Source organism: Oreochromis niloticus, linkage group LG10 (assembly GCF_001858045.2).
Source record: "Oreochromis niloticus isolate F11D_XX linkage group LG10, O_niloticus_UMD_NMBU, whole genome shotgun sequence".
Taxonomy (NCBI): domain Eukaryota; kingdom Metazoa; phylum Chordata; class Actinopteri; order Cichliformes; family Cichlidae; genus Oreochromis; species Oreochromis niloticus.
The window spans coordinates 12,926,128-12,942,636 of NC_031975.2; the positions used below are offsets into that span (position 1 = coordinate 12,926,128).

Here is a 16,509-nt window from a genome sequence, read left to right on the forward strand (position 1 = left end):
GGACTAAATGAAAAGTTATGTGATCACCCTAGTCAGTGTTTTTCATATACTTGAACTGAAACAGTAGACAGACTCACTGACTGGCTAAAACATTTTTTAGCAGCTAGCCTCCCTGAAAAGTCTTAGTTTTATTTCTGTTTGTGTGGAAAATAATGTTTTGTGTGAGCTTTGTTGTGTTTTTGTGTTACATCGGGAAACACTTCAGCACAGAAAAGCTGAATGAGTTGTTGTCAAAACCAGGATGTGCATTATGTGCTATGATGCACAGGAAGGACAGGATGTTATTGATTTTAAGATATACACAGATTTCTGCCACTGTGGCTAACTTTTAACAACTCTGAGAAATGCCGGGACTCACTGTCCCCTCTCTGACCTCCCATTACGGCTTCATAGTTGATATCGAATGGCTTTCTCAGCAAGCAGTACAGTGTTACGTGCGCAGCCTCTATTCGTTATGTTCAAATGTAAGGAATAAAATTTTGAAAAACGGTTAAAAAATAAGCATATTTTTTACAGATGTGTACTAAAATGTTAAAGAGTTGGACTTTCAGTGGATCAACACTCACTGGATCATGCTGCTGCTGCCACCGCACAAATAAAGAGAAAGTCTTTACAAGCTCAGCATTGATTGCAAATGCAATCTACATTTCTGAATGCCTTTACCACTGTGGCCTGAACTTTGCCCGCTATGTTATCCTGTCATCAGGGTCAGGCAGGGTGATACGATGTATACTTGAACAGACACACAGCTTTGGAGATCCTTCCCTTGCAGTAGTAGGGCTGACTGAGAGGAGCAGCAGGCTGGTGGAGTGTTATTGTTGGCTGGCAAAAGAACAACCCAGATGGCTCGCAGGAGACGAGGCCGTGGCGGCAATGGACAGCACCATCAACAGGCTGCCGCGCACAATCAAAGAGGAGGCCCTCGCAGGGTAAGCCTGCTTCTGTCATTAGCAAAGAGAACCAACCGCAGATTGTTTTTCGAATAGTAAACAACAGGGAGCCCCACGAGATCCCCTCTTATTTTGTTTTTGTGAATATATTTAGAGGACACTATAATGAAGTGAGGTATATCTCTGCCTTATACTGCTTAACATGCTTTGAATATTACTGAGGTAATCTTTTCCACTGTGGTTATATGACTGGGATAAGTTAACCGATAAACTCCGTGGAACAGCATGACTCATGTCTGCAGTAGCAATAATTAATCTCAAAGGAAATTAAAGACTTAACACGAAAACAATAATTATTTATTAGAATTTTAATTCTTACATTTATGTCCGATGTGGAAATATGCTGGCTTGTGCGTCAGCATGTGTACAAGCCACGAAGGCTGAGATCAGAATACAAGACAGAAATTAAGAAGCATAGGAGCATGTTGCTAATGTTTACAAGGTCAAAGGAATATTTTGCAATGGTATACTAACCAATCTTATATTTGAACACAACTCAAGGAGCAAAAGACACTTAAAAAAGATCAAGAGTTTAAAGTATATCTTTCAGCACAGCAAAGGATAAAGGTGTACATGCATGCAACACAAAGTCTATAGCATCTTTAAACATCCATGTGCTAAAATTGGTAAAAAAAAAACTACCTTGAAGTTATTATGATACAGAGAGGAGGCACAACCTGCAAACTCACCACATCTCATATATTTCTATTATAAGTAATGCACTTAAATGCTTTAATTTTCTAAAGTGTTCCTGTATACTGTCTTACAGTTTCTGTTTTTATCAAATGCAACATGACTGTACCAATAACATCCACTTCTTGGCAGAAGTCTGAACACGTGCAAGAGATTGGATAAACTTGAAACACGAGCCGTTAGGAATGAAGCAAGAGCGAACATGTTTCGTCAGTAATTACACATAGTTTGGTGTCATATAATGTATGCTGGCGACCTGAAAAAGTTAAATGATTTAGAGAACAGATTACTTTTTTCACCAACTGTATCTGAATGTCTCCATCTGGTCTTTGTGTTCAGACTCCACGGGAGCCTGCAGATTTTGCCAAGTCTACAGGTTTTGAATCTGATATCCCACATGACAAGCTCACCATTGCTCAAGCACGGAGGGGGACACCAGGTTGCACTTATCACCACCTTTTTAAAAAATTCTGAATACACAGGAAAGAAAATTAGGAAAAGAAAAGTTAACTCAAGATGTTTTGCTGTGCTGTAATTATCTGATACCAGTTATAAAAAGGCGATTTCATTATCAGCATTGTTACATAACTGCCAGTTATTTTGATGATTCAGGGTTTGATCACAGCAATGAATTTGACTGAGTGACAAATCAGCAAAATAATGATTAACTAACAGTTAAAAGCATCATTGTTTCATTAGAATTCCATATTTGTAACAGCAAAAATATAAACTGCTCGAGTTTTGTGTCATGACATGACTGCATTTAACGACCACCCTTCATGTTTAGCTAACCGCCCTGTGAGAGTCTACGCTGATGGAATCTTTGATCTTTTCCATTCGGGACATGCTCGAGCGCTGATGCAGGCAAAGAATGTGTTCCCAAACACTCATCTTATAGTAGGAGGTAAGTATCCCTTTCATTCACTCGCCACAGTAACACATTCACAAAGTAACACTCTTTAACCTTCAGGGTCATGAAAATAGACACAGAAGGCCTCCAAAGAGTCACGTGTACACTGCAGTGAAAAAGCATTTGCCCCCTTCCTGATATCTTTTTTTTTCTGCATATTTGTCACACTCACATGTTTCAGGTCATCAAAGTAATTTTAATATTAAACAAAGACAACTCGAGTAAATATAAATGCAGTTATTAAATGATTTCATTCAGTAAGGGAAAAACATTCTCCAAACCTTCCTGTTCGTGTGTGAAAAAATACTTTGTTAAATCTTAAAGTAAGTGTGACTAAATAGTGAAAAACTGAAGTATGAGTCTGGAAAGATTTACAAAGCCATTTCTAAATCTTTGGGACTTCAGTGAACCACTGTGAGAGCCATTATACACAAATAGCGAAAACTTGGGACAGCGGTTGCCCTTCCTAGGAGTGTCCAGCATACCAAAATTACTCCAAAGTGAAGATCGACAACTCATCCAGGAGATCATAAAAAGACCCCAGAACAACATCTGGGGAAGTGTTGGCTCAAGGCTTAAGGTCAGAGTTCATGATTCAGCAATAAAAAAGAGACCTTGAGAGGAAAAAAAACACTGCTGACCAAAAACAAAACAAAGGTTCCTCTCACATTGTGATGATCCCCAAGACTTTTGGAGAAATATCTGTGCACTGACAAAGGAAATGTTGGACTTTTTGGAAGGTTTGAGTCTTGCTACATCGGACATGAAACTAACAATTTCATAAAAAGAACATCAACACATGGTGGTGGTAGTGTGATGGTCTAGGGCTGCTTTGCTGCTTCAAGACCTACCTGGAAGACTTGAAGGAACCCTGAATTCTGCTCTCTGCTATCAGTTTCTGCTTCAGCTATCTGAAGGAGAATGTCCATCTATCAGTTTGTTCCTCACTTAGGTTATGTAGTAGGACAGTGATCCGAAACAATCCAGCAAGTCCACGTCTGTATGGCTAAAAAACAAAACAAAATGGAGGTTTTGGAGTGACCTAGTCAAAGTTTGAACTTAAATCTGCCGTGGCGTAACGTTTAACAGGCCATTCATGGTAGAAAATCCTCCAGTGTGGCCGAATTCAAACAATTCTGCAAATAAGAGTGGACCCAAATTCCTCCACAGTGAAAGACTGATCTTAATGCTTCATTGAGTCATTGTTTATGGACAAATTACTTCTTCACACAGGGCCAGGTAAGGTTGGATAGTTTTTTTCCCGAAAACATCATTTAAAAACTGCATTTTGTATTTACTCAGGTTATCTTGTCCAATATTAAAATTAGTTTGATGATCTGAAACATGTCAGTGTGGCTAATATGGGGAAAAAAAAGAAAGAAAAAGAAATCAGGAGGCAAGCACTGAAAATCTCTGTGTTCCTAGTGTGCAGCGATGAACTCACTCACAAGTTTAAGGGCTATACGGTGATGACAGAGGACGAACGCTACGATGCCCTCAGGCACTGCCGTTACGTTGACGAGGTAGTGCGGGATGCTCCCTGGAGTCTTACACCAGAATTCCTCAAGAAACATAAGGTCAAAGGTCACACAGTAACTTTAAACACAGCTTCCTACAGTGTCATACAGTGTTAAAGCTATACGGTGTCCAAACTGTCTGTAGACTGTTCTGTTGCATTCATAGATCGACTTTGTGGCCCATGATGATATACCTTACACCTCCGCTGGATCAGAGGACGTCTACAAACACATCAAGGAAGCAGGTGAAGATTCATGCAATGTTAAAATAAATTCTAGTTATCTTCTTTCTCATAATTAATTACACATATTTAAAGTATTCGCGTGTTCATGTCAGGAATGTTTGTGGCCACTCAGAGGACGGACGGCATCTCCACATCCGATCTGATCACTCGTATCGTTCGGAATTACGACATGTATGTCAGACGCAACCTGCAAAGAGGCTATACAGCCCGTGAACTAAATGTTGGCTTCATCAATGTAAGAAAATATTTCATTTTTAATAAAACGTAAAAGGAAAAACAAGCTGTAAATGCAAAATTAGACACAAATCCACCTTGCTTTATCTCAGGAGAAAAAGTACCGGTTCCAGAACCAGGTGGACAAGATGAAAGAGACAGTCCGTACGGTGGAGGAAAAGTCGAAACATTTTGTCTACAGGGTGGAAGAGAAGAGCCAGGACCTCATCCACAAATGGGAAGAGAAGTCACGAGAATTCATTGGCAACTTTCTGGAGCTTTTCGGACCAGATGGAGCATGGGTATGTTCACTTTCACCATAAAAACATCACACACTAACTGTAGCACAAGACTTAATTTCGGTCTTCTTAACTAGAAAAAGTCTGTGTGTGAGCAAAAACAAGCATGTCTTCATACACTGAATCACAAGAGGCATTCTTTAAATCACTGCAACAGCACATAGCATTACACACAGTGAAAATCTGATCTGTGTCTGCCCTTGTTTAGCATGCAATTCAGGAGAGAAGTGGCCGTATGCTCCAGGCCCTGTCACCCTACTCTTCACCCCGTGGTTCACCAAGCAGCAGTCCCACCAGAAGACGCTCAGTTTCTTCTGACTCCATCCCCTCTTCTGCAACTGCCTCCCCACCTTCCTCTCCATCTTCCCACTCTTCAACCAAAAAGGGGAGACGTTCACGCTCGTCGCCAAAAGTTGCCTCTACAAACAGCAAGCATGCACAATGAGCTCCTCATTTGTCCTCTTGCAGTCTATTTACCATTCATTTGGAAGAAAATGTTCTGAAAGGAGGCTATTAATTATAACTAGCAACTAAAAATGAAAATATTTAATTTATTAGGGGTGTATTTAAGTCCAACGTCATGTACATAATGTGTGTGTACAGAAAAGAAAAGGAAAACGACATTAAAATTTTGTTTGGATGTCATCTTGTCTTATCATTTGTGTTTCTTTCATACAACACTAAATGTAATGGAGCATATTCTCATCTTCAAAAAAATAAAAATAAAAATCTTGAGTGTCACTGAGGTTCTCCACCTAAAACTGTAATGTACTACACTGAAACATTTGCTTTGTATTGGCAACATAAGGCAATTTCATGCTGGTGTAAGGAAGACTCAATAAATAAAGGTTTAAGTAGTTTTATAGAAATAAAAGAGGTCAGTCACAGAATATATTTATATAACAATTTCCTTCTTATCACTCTCCCGAAGTAAAAATAGAAACTATTTAAAGAGAAGAGCATTTATCCAGATAATCTCCCTTGCTGTTAGAGACTGAAAGAGTGAATGTTAGACTTAATTCATCAGCCAAAAACACAAAAAGAAGAAAAACACAGCATATACCAGATTATTGTTGGCTTCCTAATCTTGTCGCTCCCAATGAAAACCTTAACACCTCCAGCTCAGCCTCCTGTTTTTTTTCATTGTTAGTGCCATGTCCAAACCATCCATCATAGCAGGTCTCACAGCCATCTTTCACTCTTGCTGCTATCCTATGTTATGAATCACCCCTGACAATTCGATTCAATTGAATTCAGTTTAGTTTTATTTATATAACGCCAAATAACAACGACAATCGCCTCAAGGTACTTTATTCTGTAAGATGAAGACCCTACAAGAAGACAGCGAAAACCTTAACAATCAAGTCTCTATGAGCAAGCATTTGGCAACAATGGGAAGAAAAAACTCCCTTTTAACAGGAAGAAACCTCCGGTAGAAAAACGATCAGGGAGGGGCACCCTGGGGGGTGAGGGGAATAAGACAGGATAATCGCTTTCACCTACATTCGCTTCTTCAGTTCTTTTGTGCACTGTCCATTGCTTTAAATGGCTAACCCAGGTATTTAAACTCCTGCCTCCCTCTTATTCACACACCTGTCTTGTCCAGCTAGCACCAAGCGAAAAGAAAAAAATCAATAAAAAATAGAAAGACAATTAAGGCATCTAGCAAATTAGGAGTGGAGACTAAAATTATAGAATTACAAACAGGTGGACAGACACCGAGCTCCAAAACAATGGTTAACTGTGTTCCACAACTTCACACAGCATTATGTTTCTCTGCCCCCAGCTGGACAAAATAATAAATGAACAAATAAATGAAACATTTGAACTATTCTGTTTGAGTTTTGGTTCTAGTTCACTAAACCTAATGAGTAGCCTAAAAATTGCTTGTTTTGTGTTTATTTTCAACATATTCTTACTCATAAATACAAAAGTTTGAGCATATCACGAGGAAACTAACCAGCCAAAGATTGTGAGAGTCAAGATTTCCGCTGTCTGTGGGTTAACAGGCTGACATGCTTCAATACGCCCTAAGACGAGCTCAGCTTTAGCTGCCACTGTGTTTTATTATGATTGTTACTCTGCTGAGAGGAATGAGTACGAACGGTGCGTTAAAAATATGCTCAAATTGCACTTTTTGAACAACTAAAACATCCGCGTTCTGTTCCTCGTCGCCTGCACTGCCGTGAAGCATCTTGATCCTAATGCATCTTTGGCTGGACCATTTAAAAGCCGTGGTTGTGACGTCACCGTCAGCTAATGTCAAACACGGATTAAAGATGGCGCCCTCTCACGCACTAAGGTGCTGTAAACGGGCTCTGAATTGGGTACCTGTCCTGTTTATTAACCTGGTCGTCGGCTGGTCCTATTACGCCTACGTTGTGGAGCTGTGTGTTTGTAAGTGCGCTCACCTTTATAAACATTTAGCGGCCGCGTGCGTTGACAGTGACAGGGTTTGAAACTTTGATAAGCTAGTTGAAGATTTAAAATCTGGCTTCATACTCCGTAATGCGATGAAACGTTTGGCGAATATTAACACATATTTCTGTCTCTCCTTTTCATGGAAACGTTTTACATAAATTGTTATTTTCATGACGGCTTCGTTTGTCTACTTTTTTTCTTCCCCTCCAGTGAGAGGAAATACTTTTCTCCGTTAATTATTAATCACTCCATTAGGGCAGACGTAATGCGTCAAATAACGGATATCATAAAAATAGAAAAGTGGAGTGACTGTGAAAGGGTTTGTGTCGTTTGTGTGTTGCTTAATCATATTAAAACTTTCTGAGGTTACTAGACATATTTACTAGCTATTATTATTATTATTGTTGTTATTATTATTATTATTTTATATAGTTTTGGGGTGTCAATAAATGAGGTGCTTCTGAGCCAGCTTTAAAATCTAGTCCGTGACTTTTTGATGCTATCAATGTGTATTTATCTGAAATTAAACATATTTTGAGCGGTTTAAAACAATGATTTTTCAATATTAAATTTGAACAACTTATCGTTTCAGGAGAAAAAAAGGGAATTTGATTTGTATTTGTTTGTACCTGTTTTGCACATTTAACTTCCAGCAGTGGATTCTGTAATTTTCTGTAATTAAAATTTTAGTAAACATAATTTATTTGGCACGCTCCTGAGTAAGTCCTGAGTGTTTATGCTATTTTTCAGCATTTTTTAATAAGTTGTGTAGTTTGATTGAGGCGGCAGCTGATGAGACCAGTATCAGCATGTCTCTGTGTTGCGGCTGTGGTCAGGACAGGGACATCCCTGCTGATGCTTAAACAAAGCTCTCTGTTGTGGGTGGGTCACTGCTGGCCGTGCCAGGCTGCTGCAACATGGTGTGAGGGAGAGAGAGAGAGAGAGAAGTGGGGGATGTGTAGTCATGTATTACTCCTAACTAATATATACACATATACTTTACCTTCTTCCTATAGATACAATCCCAAATAATGCTGAACGAAGTAAGTATTGCCCTCACTCACTCACTCATATTTGATGCTGTTATTTCTCTCCCGCTAAGGATCCTTGTTTTGTTTTTTTTCTTTCTTTTTTTAACAACAGTCAGCTACTTGGTTATCTTTCACATTTTCCTCGCCATGTTCATATGGGCCTACTGGAAAACTATCTGGTCCAAACCAGCCAATCCCTCAGAAGCAGTAAGTTTGCTTCTGTCACACTCCTCATTTAGCAGAAGAGAGGAAATAAACAAAACACTGATCACTTTTCTTTTTCTGTTGTCAGTTCAGTCTACCCAGGGCAGAGAAGGAGCTGTATGAGAGAGAAGAGCGAGCTGAGGCCCAACAAGAGATCCTGAAGAAAGTGGCGAGGAATTTACCCGTGTACACACGCACAGCTGGAGGAGGTATGGCTTTAGATACAGTGTAGTAAGTGACTGTGCTTTGTTTTGTTTTTTTAATTCCCAGTTGTCTCTTCAACACACACCATCAGGGAAAACTCTATTAGCAAAATGTTGCTCTGTAAAAAGAGGAAGTGCACAAAAGTTTTCATCATCAGCCATCAACATTACAAAAGCACTACAAATGACAATCACATGTCTTCTCTGGTTGTTTCTCAGTTTAATATATACTAGGCTTGTCTGTGCTGTAATTACGGAAAAGCCTGTGTCAGGAGGGTTAATTAGACTCAGGTGCACCTTGTTTTCTCTTCTGGCTCCCCTGCTAATTAAAAGTCAGGATGTGACCTGCTTGGATTCACAGGGACATTTAACGAATATGCTTTAAGAATATCCAGCAGGTATACAGTTAATTTTGTTTTCTCTCTCTAGCCATCAGATACTGCGACTTCTGTCAGGTAATCAAGCCTGATCGCTGCCATCACTGCTCAACCTGTGAAATGTGAGTCCTCTCTAAGTGTGCACACTTTATCAACACATTCCTAAATAAGATGTTCTTAAAACATCCACCTTAAAGTAGTTTCTTCTTCTGGTAATAGAAATTCAGGAAACATTACAGAATAAATTCAAATGTTTTTGTTTGTTTTTGTTTTTTAGTAAAGTGATAATATGGAAAACTAATATCTTAATGAGGGTTTATCAAATGTGGTGTTTTTGTTTACTGGGTCAGTGAAAAGATCAGTATGTTGGTATGTACTGGATGGTACTGATAGGATGCACATTGTGCCTCTTGCTTTTTCAAGGTGTGTGCTGAAAATGGACCATCACTGCCCCTGGTATGATATTCTGTTTTTACTTTGCATTTAAACTGCTTTGTTTAAATTCTTGAACATTAATTGAACGTTACTCTTATTACTGTTCTTAATATTACTATCAAACCCCACTTTGCAGTGCATATTGGGAGATTGGGAATATACATTCTCTATGATCATTATGGTATGACACTATATGTTATATTGTGACACAACAGTGTAATTTGAGATTTGGTGCGCAATAAAACAGTCAAATGGGCAAATATATATGATTATGGGGTTTGTATAAAATATTTGTATAAGTCATATAGATGTTGGGACATCTGTGTGTGTGTGTGTGTGTGTGTGTGTGTGTGGGGTGGGGTTTTTTTTGGTTTTTTTCTCCATGGCTATTGTCATAATGTTATTCAGCACCCCCTTCCCTTTCTTGTTTTTTCTCCTTCCTGTTTTTGTGGTGTCATCTTCTTTCAGGGTGAATAACTGTGTTGGATTCTCAAACTACAAGTACTTTGTCCTGTTTTTGTCCTATGCGTCACTCTACTGTGTAGTGATTTGTGCAACAGTCATCCAGTATTTCATCAAATTCTGGACCGTAAGTACATGAACCTCCTCGTGGTGTTTGCATGCCATTTAGTGGTGTGAACACCACGTGTATCAGTATCAACCTGTTGCTATTTTTAGGGGATTCTCTGCAGCATACTTTACACAAGACAGTGGCTCCTGTCACATAGTCCAGCAGTGAAACAGTATTTTATTTCCATGCAAGACTTTGTTGTACTGAGGAAACAAAGTAGTATCAATTTGTTTCATTTTCCACATAATTGGACTCAGAGCTGTCACGATTAATCAGCTAAAAGTGTGTTTTGTTTTTTCCCTTCATTCTAAAGAAACAGCTGCCTGACAACCATGCCAAATTCCACATCTTGTTTCTTTTCTTTGTGGCGGCTTTGTTCTTCATCAGCATCGTGTCACTTCTCGGATACCATCTGTGGCTCGTGGGAAAGAACAGGACCACTATAGGTGAATTAATACTATAAATACATACTTCATTTAATTCCACTTCTACAAAAATCACCACTGGCTAACTCTTGTTGTTTTTTTGTTTGTTTTCCCTCCATTTTTTTTTTTTTTTTTTTAAGAGGCTTTTAGGGCTCCTTTTTTCACAAATGGGCCAGATAAAAATGGGTTTTCTCTGGGATTTAGCAGAAATGTAGCTGAGGTGTTTGGAGACCAGGCAAAGTACTGGTTTTTCCCTGTTTTCTCAAGGTGAGTCTACTCTCGTGTGAGGTCATCCGATTAGTTTGCTTTAAGGAAAAAAAAAATAAATAAATTTTTTTTTAATCAACTTCCATAAGTGGTCACTAACAAAATGGATCACAGAGTCAAAATGAGGGGGCAAGAGCTGATGCATGCCCAAACTTTCACCCACTTCATATCAGTCAGAATAAATGATGTACACATACAGATGGTGTTACTGCATGCCTACACAGTACGGGAGGGTAATTGGTTTTGTACTAACAGACCTATCCAGCTTTTTTTTTTTTTTAAATTAAAGTTACTTTCATGGAGTGTCGAAAAAAAAAAAAAGTGAAGATTTATTTATTTTTTCTGCATTTTCAGTCAGGGTGATGGGCATTCCTTTGTCACCAGATTGGTACAGATAGATCCTGAGCAAGCCAACAGTGTCCTCCAGCAGAATGGCAAAGGGTAAGTTTTCTATTTCTTTCAAATCTTTAATATCAGAGGCTTTAATTTTATTTACTTTGAATTAATTTCTGTTTGACTTTAATTGCAGGCCTGCTGATGGAGAAGCTAACCCGCATGTCCTCAGCAATAATGTTCAGCACACAGAAGATGGCAGCAAAGAGAAAATGAGTATGTTACTAATGCCCTTTCTCACAGTTTCATGCTTTTGTGTCCTATTTGCTTTTGTTTGTGCTCAATAAACAACCCATCCTGAGACATCTTTTGTGCACACCGTTTCCTTTTAGATGGCGGACAGACTGTCTCCGTGACAATAGAAAACGAGCAGTAGACGACATGTGTATCTCAACTACGATGCCTTAAACCAGGAGTATCATCACCTCGACGGGAGTTTAAAGCTTTGATGCAGCCTCAAACCACATGTTTTGTATTTGGTTTTTACTACATGGACCATTCCTCATCCAGCGTGCTTTGAAAGAGCACTGCAACAATACTGCTATCATGTAGAAAGAGCCTCTACAGCGACCTCATAGACTGCACCAGTCTGAAGCAGAAGAGATTCAGGGAAGGAGATGTCTTTAAGATAAACCAAAGACATTCAAATAATCCCCAAAATGTGGGAGCCAATGTTTGTCTTTGTCTGTTTTATGTTTAAGATTTCATCTAGAGAGTCATCCTTTATCAGTATTAATCAACCTCTTAATCACTAATTGCAGAGCAAAAGGTTTGTATGTTGATTTTCATCCAAAATAATGTTTGTCTTATAAGTTGAACTTCAAGCACAGTGCAATTAGCAGCAGTCTGTTATCAGATGGTCTCAAATTTAGTTTACATATTTGTAAATATTTGAAGGTCTTTCTGTTTACACTTTAAAATATTTATTTTGCATTTCATAATATATTTGATTGATAAACATAAAGATGATAAATGCTAAAACTTAGATGACCAGATCCAGTTTAATGCTTGTTGGAATGGTTTAATCTCAATCCGGATACTTGAAACACAAAGCCAACAGGTCTCCCATAATTCCAAGATGATCAGGTAGATTGGATTTTTCATTGCACTATAATTATCTGTAATTTGTCCTGTTTTATAAATTAATTGCTTTGTCTTTCTATGTATTTATTTGTAAATCACATTTTATTTATTTTCAAAAAGACATTAATACAAGTTATTTCCTTCTTCATCTACAGAACTAAGATCCTTTGTATTTCTATATTAACATGAATCTATTTGAAGAGTCTTCTGTTTGTGTCCACCACTTTGAAAGAAATTTCCAAGTTTGAAAAGCACAGAACATAAAAAGGCCCACAATAAAAAAAAATATATTAAAAAAAAAACGTCATAAAGAACAGGCAATTATGTCCTTGAGCCTAAAGCTCGATAGACGAGGTGGAGTTTATACCAGTGATCCAAAGGTGTCATAACCTTTCTTCCCTCTTTACTGCTCGCCATTGTTTCCTTATATTACCTTCCTTTTGGTGTATGTGATGTGTAGCACAATAAAACATGATTGATTTTACTTTTGGCCTACATGATTAGGGACTCACAGTAGTTCAATGACCGATGTCAGTGAACTTACCAACAGGCACCTGGAGCTGCTGATGTAGTTCATGCCTGTTTGAAAAAAAGATGCTTTTTTTTTTTTATTATTACGAAATTGTTCGTGCGGCTTAATGATTGCTATGTAACAATAAATGTAATACAACTATACATCCCTATTCTTTAACAAATGTGTGATTTGTTTTTGTCAAAAATTTGATTTTAAAATGTTCCCTTGACTGAGGAACAACTCTGCAGATGACTGAACTTGTGGACCCTAAGTGCTTACTAGATGTTAGTCATGACCAATTAAGCTTTAACTGGATTCCAGTGAAGTCTATGTGATGCAACTTAGATTTTAATGGCTTTACAACGAGTATAATGTAAAAAATACCTTTCTGTCTATGTGTTTGTTTCTTTGTTGGCAAAAGACTAAATGAAAAATGTGACACATAGTACGTATCTAAATCTTTACCAAGTCCTATAAATAATTTAATAACAAATGCGCTTTAAATAGTTACACATATTGAGGCATAATCCACAGGCCTGGGAGAAAGTGATGTGGTCAGATTGGGTATTTTTGAAAACGGAGATTTTCCGTTTTCGTTTTTAAAAAAATCCCGTCCACACGTAAAAGCCAAAACGGAGGAAAACGCTGCTAGGAACATGCCAAAGCAGCAGGTGGCGATATATTCCTAACCGTGTAGAAATGTTGGCCAATCAGAAGTCTAGAAGCCTGGGTGGGAAAGAGTAAACAAAGATGGCGCATAGAAGCAGAACTGAGTCCTTTGTGTGGAGGGACAGTAACTGTGTGTATATGTAAGCATTTAAAAACTGCAGAGAGTAAAATTAACAATAACGCTATTTTGTCTATGTCCGCCATTGTAGAAATTCATTTCACCGAAACAATAACCTGGCGCACAGTGTGACGTCAAAAAAGGCGCACACCTTTGACGCTGTGTTTTCTTCGTTTCCCTCGTCCACACCTAAACGCAAAAACGGAGTTTTCGAAAATCCACCCTGGCAGGAGTTTTTAAAAATCTCCGTTTTCAGTTACCGAAAACGCCGTTTACGTGTGGACGAAAGGTGCAAATGCATAGAAAAATCTGCGTTTTCAAAAATACCCGGGTACGTGTGGACATAGCCTAAATTAAAAACAAGCTCTGACATCAACTTACCGCTGTGCAGGGCTGGACTGGGACAAAAAATCGGCCCGGGCATTTTGACTAGAGACCGGCCCACCAGGATAGAGATTGAAAATGTGACGTCATTCAGGGGTAAAACCGCAAGGGATTCTGGGAACTTGAGGCAAGAGGTACTAGTGCACGCAGGCTTTCAATTGAACTCAGTTACACAGCCATAAAAAGAAACACAAAAAATGGCAAGAAGCTGTTGTATTATTAACTGTAATAGCCGGTCACATGACAGCCACGGGAAGCAGACGGGTAAAGAGATCGTTTTTTTTTTTTATCGGATTATGTCGTTGAAGAGAAATTTTTTAAGCCATGTCTCCGAAGTATGAGCAGACGGATGGTCTGGATATACCAAATATAACGTCCCAGAACACTCCAGCTCACATGTTAATCTGCTCCAAGCATTCCCACAAAGGTCAGTGTTTTGTAGTAGTTAATACGTCATTTTTCATAACATAATTGGTGATATAGGTTACAAGCAAGTCTGGCGCTGAACAGAAATTGTCGTGCTATGCTCCTTTATTTATTGTGCATAAATAGTGAATTGTCCTGACATAATATTGCGTTTCGCTTCTGTTATTACCACGGTACACTGACAAAAATTTATTCACAGGATAAAACAGTTGTTTTGTATCACTAATTGCCCAGTGCGATTACAACATACAATATTATTGTCACTGCTACATTTCTGTAATGCCTACCAGAAATTATTTCCACTACTAATTGATTACCGTTGAGCTCAAAGGTTATATTAATAAACGGTAACGAATGTGTATTTATGACGCCGATTTGTGAGACTGGTAAACTTACCTTTGTTTGTACGATGGTCTTTCGTTCTACACGGTGCATTTCAAGGTCCTGTACCCATCCGTCGGTAAACTGTACCTGGGCTTGTTGCAGTGACCCGAAGTTACTAAAAACTTCATGAGTGTATGCACTCACTCCAAGAACCGTATAATTATAAATCTGAGCGTGGTGAAAGTTGGGCAGCACGCAGATGTCTTTTGTCCACTCTGTGTGCTCGTAAGGGTCTGACCCTTTCACTCCTTTGATTTTTTCCTCATATCTTCTCTTTGCCTTTTCGTTAAGTCTGTCTTTGTACGGACCGGCATTGTTCTCCTTAGTTTGTACATTCCTTTTTTGTGCCGCAAAGAAAAACCAAGAAGGTATTGGAACCGGAGAATGAACGTTTTGCGGTGCTGCAAATGCTTGCATTTGATGCAGTACTTGGATTGTTTTGCCTCGAGTTCCCAGCATGCAATGCGCGAAAGTCACGTGATCTGTCAATCGCTATAGGAAAAACCTTAAATTAAGAGCAAGAACACTAGAGGTGAGACATGATCATTAATTAATATTAAAATTAATAAATGACAGATTTAGTGATATTTTCATAAACACCTCCTTTCCTTTTTTTGTTCTCCATTTTCTTTAGTTCGTCTATAAGATTGCTAAACAAGGGGGAGGGTGCATCCGGCCTCCTCGGCTGTAATTGGTCCAGCCCACAGTCGATCATGACCAACTGGCCAATCCAGCACCTTTCATTATATATACCCTTCCTAAAAAAAAAAAAGAAAAGAAAAAAATCCATCGGCCCATAAAACAAAAAATCGCCAGCGGCCCACCGGGCAAATGCCCGGTATGCCCGATGGCCAGTCCAGCCATGCCCCTGTGCTTGCCTAAAAGGGTTTCTCCACCATGTACTAAGACAGAGGTTCCCAAAGTGTGGGGCCCGCCCCTAGGGGGGCGCGGTATGAAAAGAAAAAAAAAAAAAAAGAGCGCTTGGACACTGTGGACAGGTTTTTGACGGGGCTCCCACACAAACGCAAAGCAGGAGATGAAGCATCGCCAAATATGTTTCCAAACCAACTTCCTTCCAAGCCAAAGACAGGAAAATATGGTGAAGCATATCTTCCCTTTGGCTTCACCTGCACAAGTGCCAAGGTATTCTCCCCTGCAAAATTAGTTTACCTGCGTCGGGAGCAGCGCTGTGCTCTCCAAATCACGGACAAGCAGTATCCCACATTCTTGATCTTTAGTTCACAAACACTTCTTGTAATAACTAACTACTCCTGACATTTGTTAGTTATTACAAGAAGTGTTTGTGAACTAAAAATCAAGAGCTAACATGATGTTAGCTCTTTATGCAGTAAAGTTACAGTGGGATACAAATAATATCAGGCTGATCCTGCCGTAATTTGTTCCCCCGGTTCAAATCACGGACAAACAGTATCCCACAGCTGTTTATGTGTTTAAACCCATTTTGCACAGAGAGGCATTTTTTGAAAAATGTATTGATAGCAATGTTGAATATTATTACACAGGAAAAAAAACAACTACACATAAAATAATTACACCGTGATGCCTCTGCCTTTCTAAATGGAGGGACAGTAACTGCGTGTGTATATGCAAGCGTGTAAAACCTGAAGACAGTCAGATTAACAGTATTTTGTCTCTATCCGCCATTCTGCAATTCATCTCATGTAAACAATAGCGTGGCGCACAGCGTGACGTGAAAAAAGGCACATGCCTTTGACGTTGCGTGACGAACTCTGTAATCCTCGTCCACACGTAAACG

General features: G+C 38.9%; 2 protein-coding genes across 2 annotated transcripts; both read left to right on the plus strand.

Moving 5' to 3' along the window:
* Nucleotides 1-704: 704 nt before the first annotated feature.
* Nucleotides 705-5,472, plus strand: LOC100691005 (choline-phosphate cytidylyltransferase B). The gene is made up of 8 exons (XM_003446770.5): nucleotides 705-929; nucleotides 1,983-2,082; nucleotides 2,431-2,547; nucleotides 3,979-4,130; nucleotides 4,237-4,315; nucleotides 4,408-4,550; nucleotides 4,642-4,830; nucleotides 5,036-5,472. The coding sequence occupies exons 1-8, from the start codon at nucleotides 843-845 to the stop codon at nucleotides 5,270-5,272; spliced, it is 1,104 nt and encodes a 367-aa protein (XP_003446818.1). The 5' UTR covers nucleotides 705-842; the 3' UTR covers nucleotides 5,273-5,472.
* A 1,598-nt stretch (nucleotides 5,473-7,070) lies between these two features.
* LOC100690739 (palmitoyltransferase ZDHHC20) lies at nucleotides 7,071-12,707 on the plus strand. Its single transcript, XM_025910955.1, has 12 exons — nucleotides 7,071-7,224; nucleotides 8,265-8,291; nucleotides 8,392-8,486; nucleotides 8,572-8,692; nucleotides 9,116-9,185; nucleotides 9,487-9,519; nucleotides 9,967-10,087; nucleotides 10,383-10,515; nucleotides 10,635-10,761; nucleotides 11,116-11,202; nucleotides 11,291-11,370; nucleotides 11,487-12,707. The coding sequence occupies exons 1-12, from the start codon at nucleotides 7,107-7,109 to the stop codon at nucleotides 11,528-11,530; spliced, it is 1,056 nt and encodes a 351-aa protein (XP_025766740.1). The 5' UTR covers nucleotides 7,071-7,106; the 3' UTR covers nucleotides 11,531-12,707.
* Nucleotides 12,708-16,509: the final 3,802 nt, after the last annotated feature.

Bases quoted from the DNA above. Each gene is read 5' to 3' on its own strand.
- LOC100691005 (XM_003446770.5), top strand. From the start codon at position 843: ATGGCTCGCAGGAGACGAGGCCGTGGCGGCAATGGACAGCACCATCAA. The intron at 930-1,982 runs GTAAGCCTGCTT...CTTTGTGTTCAG, and splicing joins AAAGAGGAGGCCCTCGCAGG to ACTCCACGGGAGCCTGCAGA. The intron at 2,083-2,430 runs GTTGCACTTATC...CTTCATGTTTAG, and splicing joins AGCACGGAGGGGGACACCAG to CTAACCGCCCTGTGAGAGTC.
- LOC100690739 (XM_025910955.1), top strand. From the start codon at position 7,107: ATGGCGCCCTCTCACGCACTAAGGTGCTGTAAACGGGCTCTGAATTGG. The intron at 8,693-9,115 runs GTATGGCTTTAG...TTCTCTCTCTAG, and splicing joins CACACGCACAGCTGGAGGAG to CCATCAGATACTGCGACTTC. The intron at 9,186-9,486 runs GTGAGTCCTCTC...TGCTTTTTCAAG, and splicing joins CACTGCTCAACCTGTGAAAT to GTGTGTGCTGAAAATGGACC.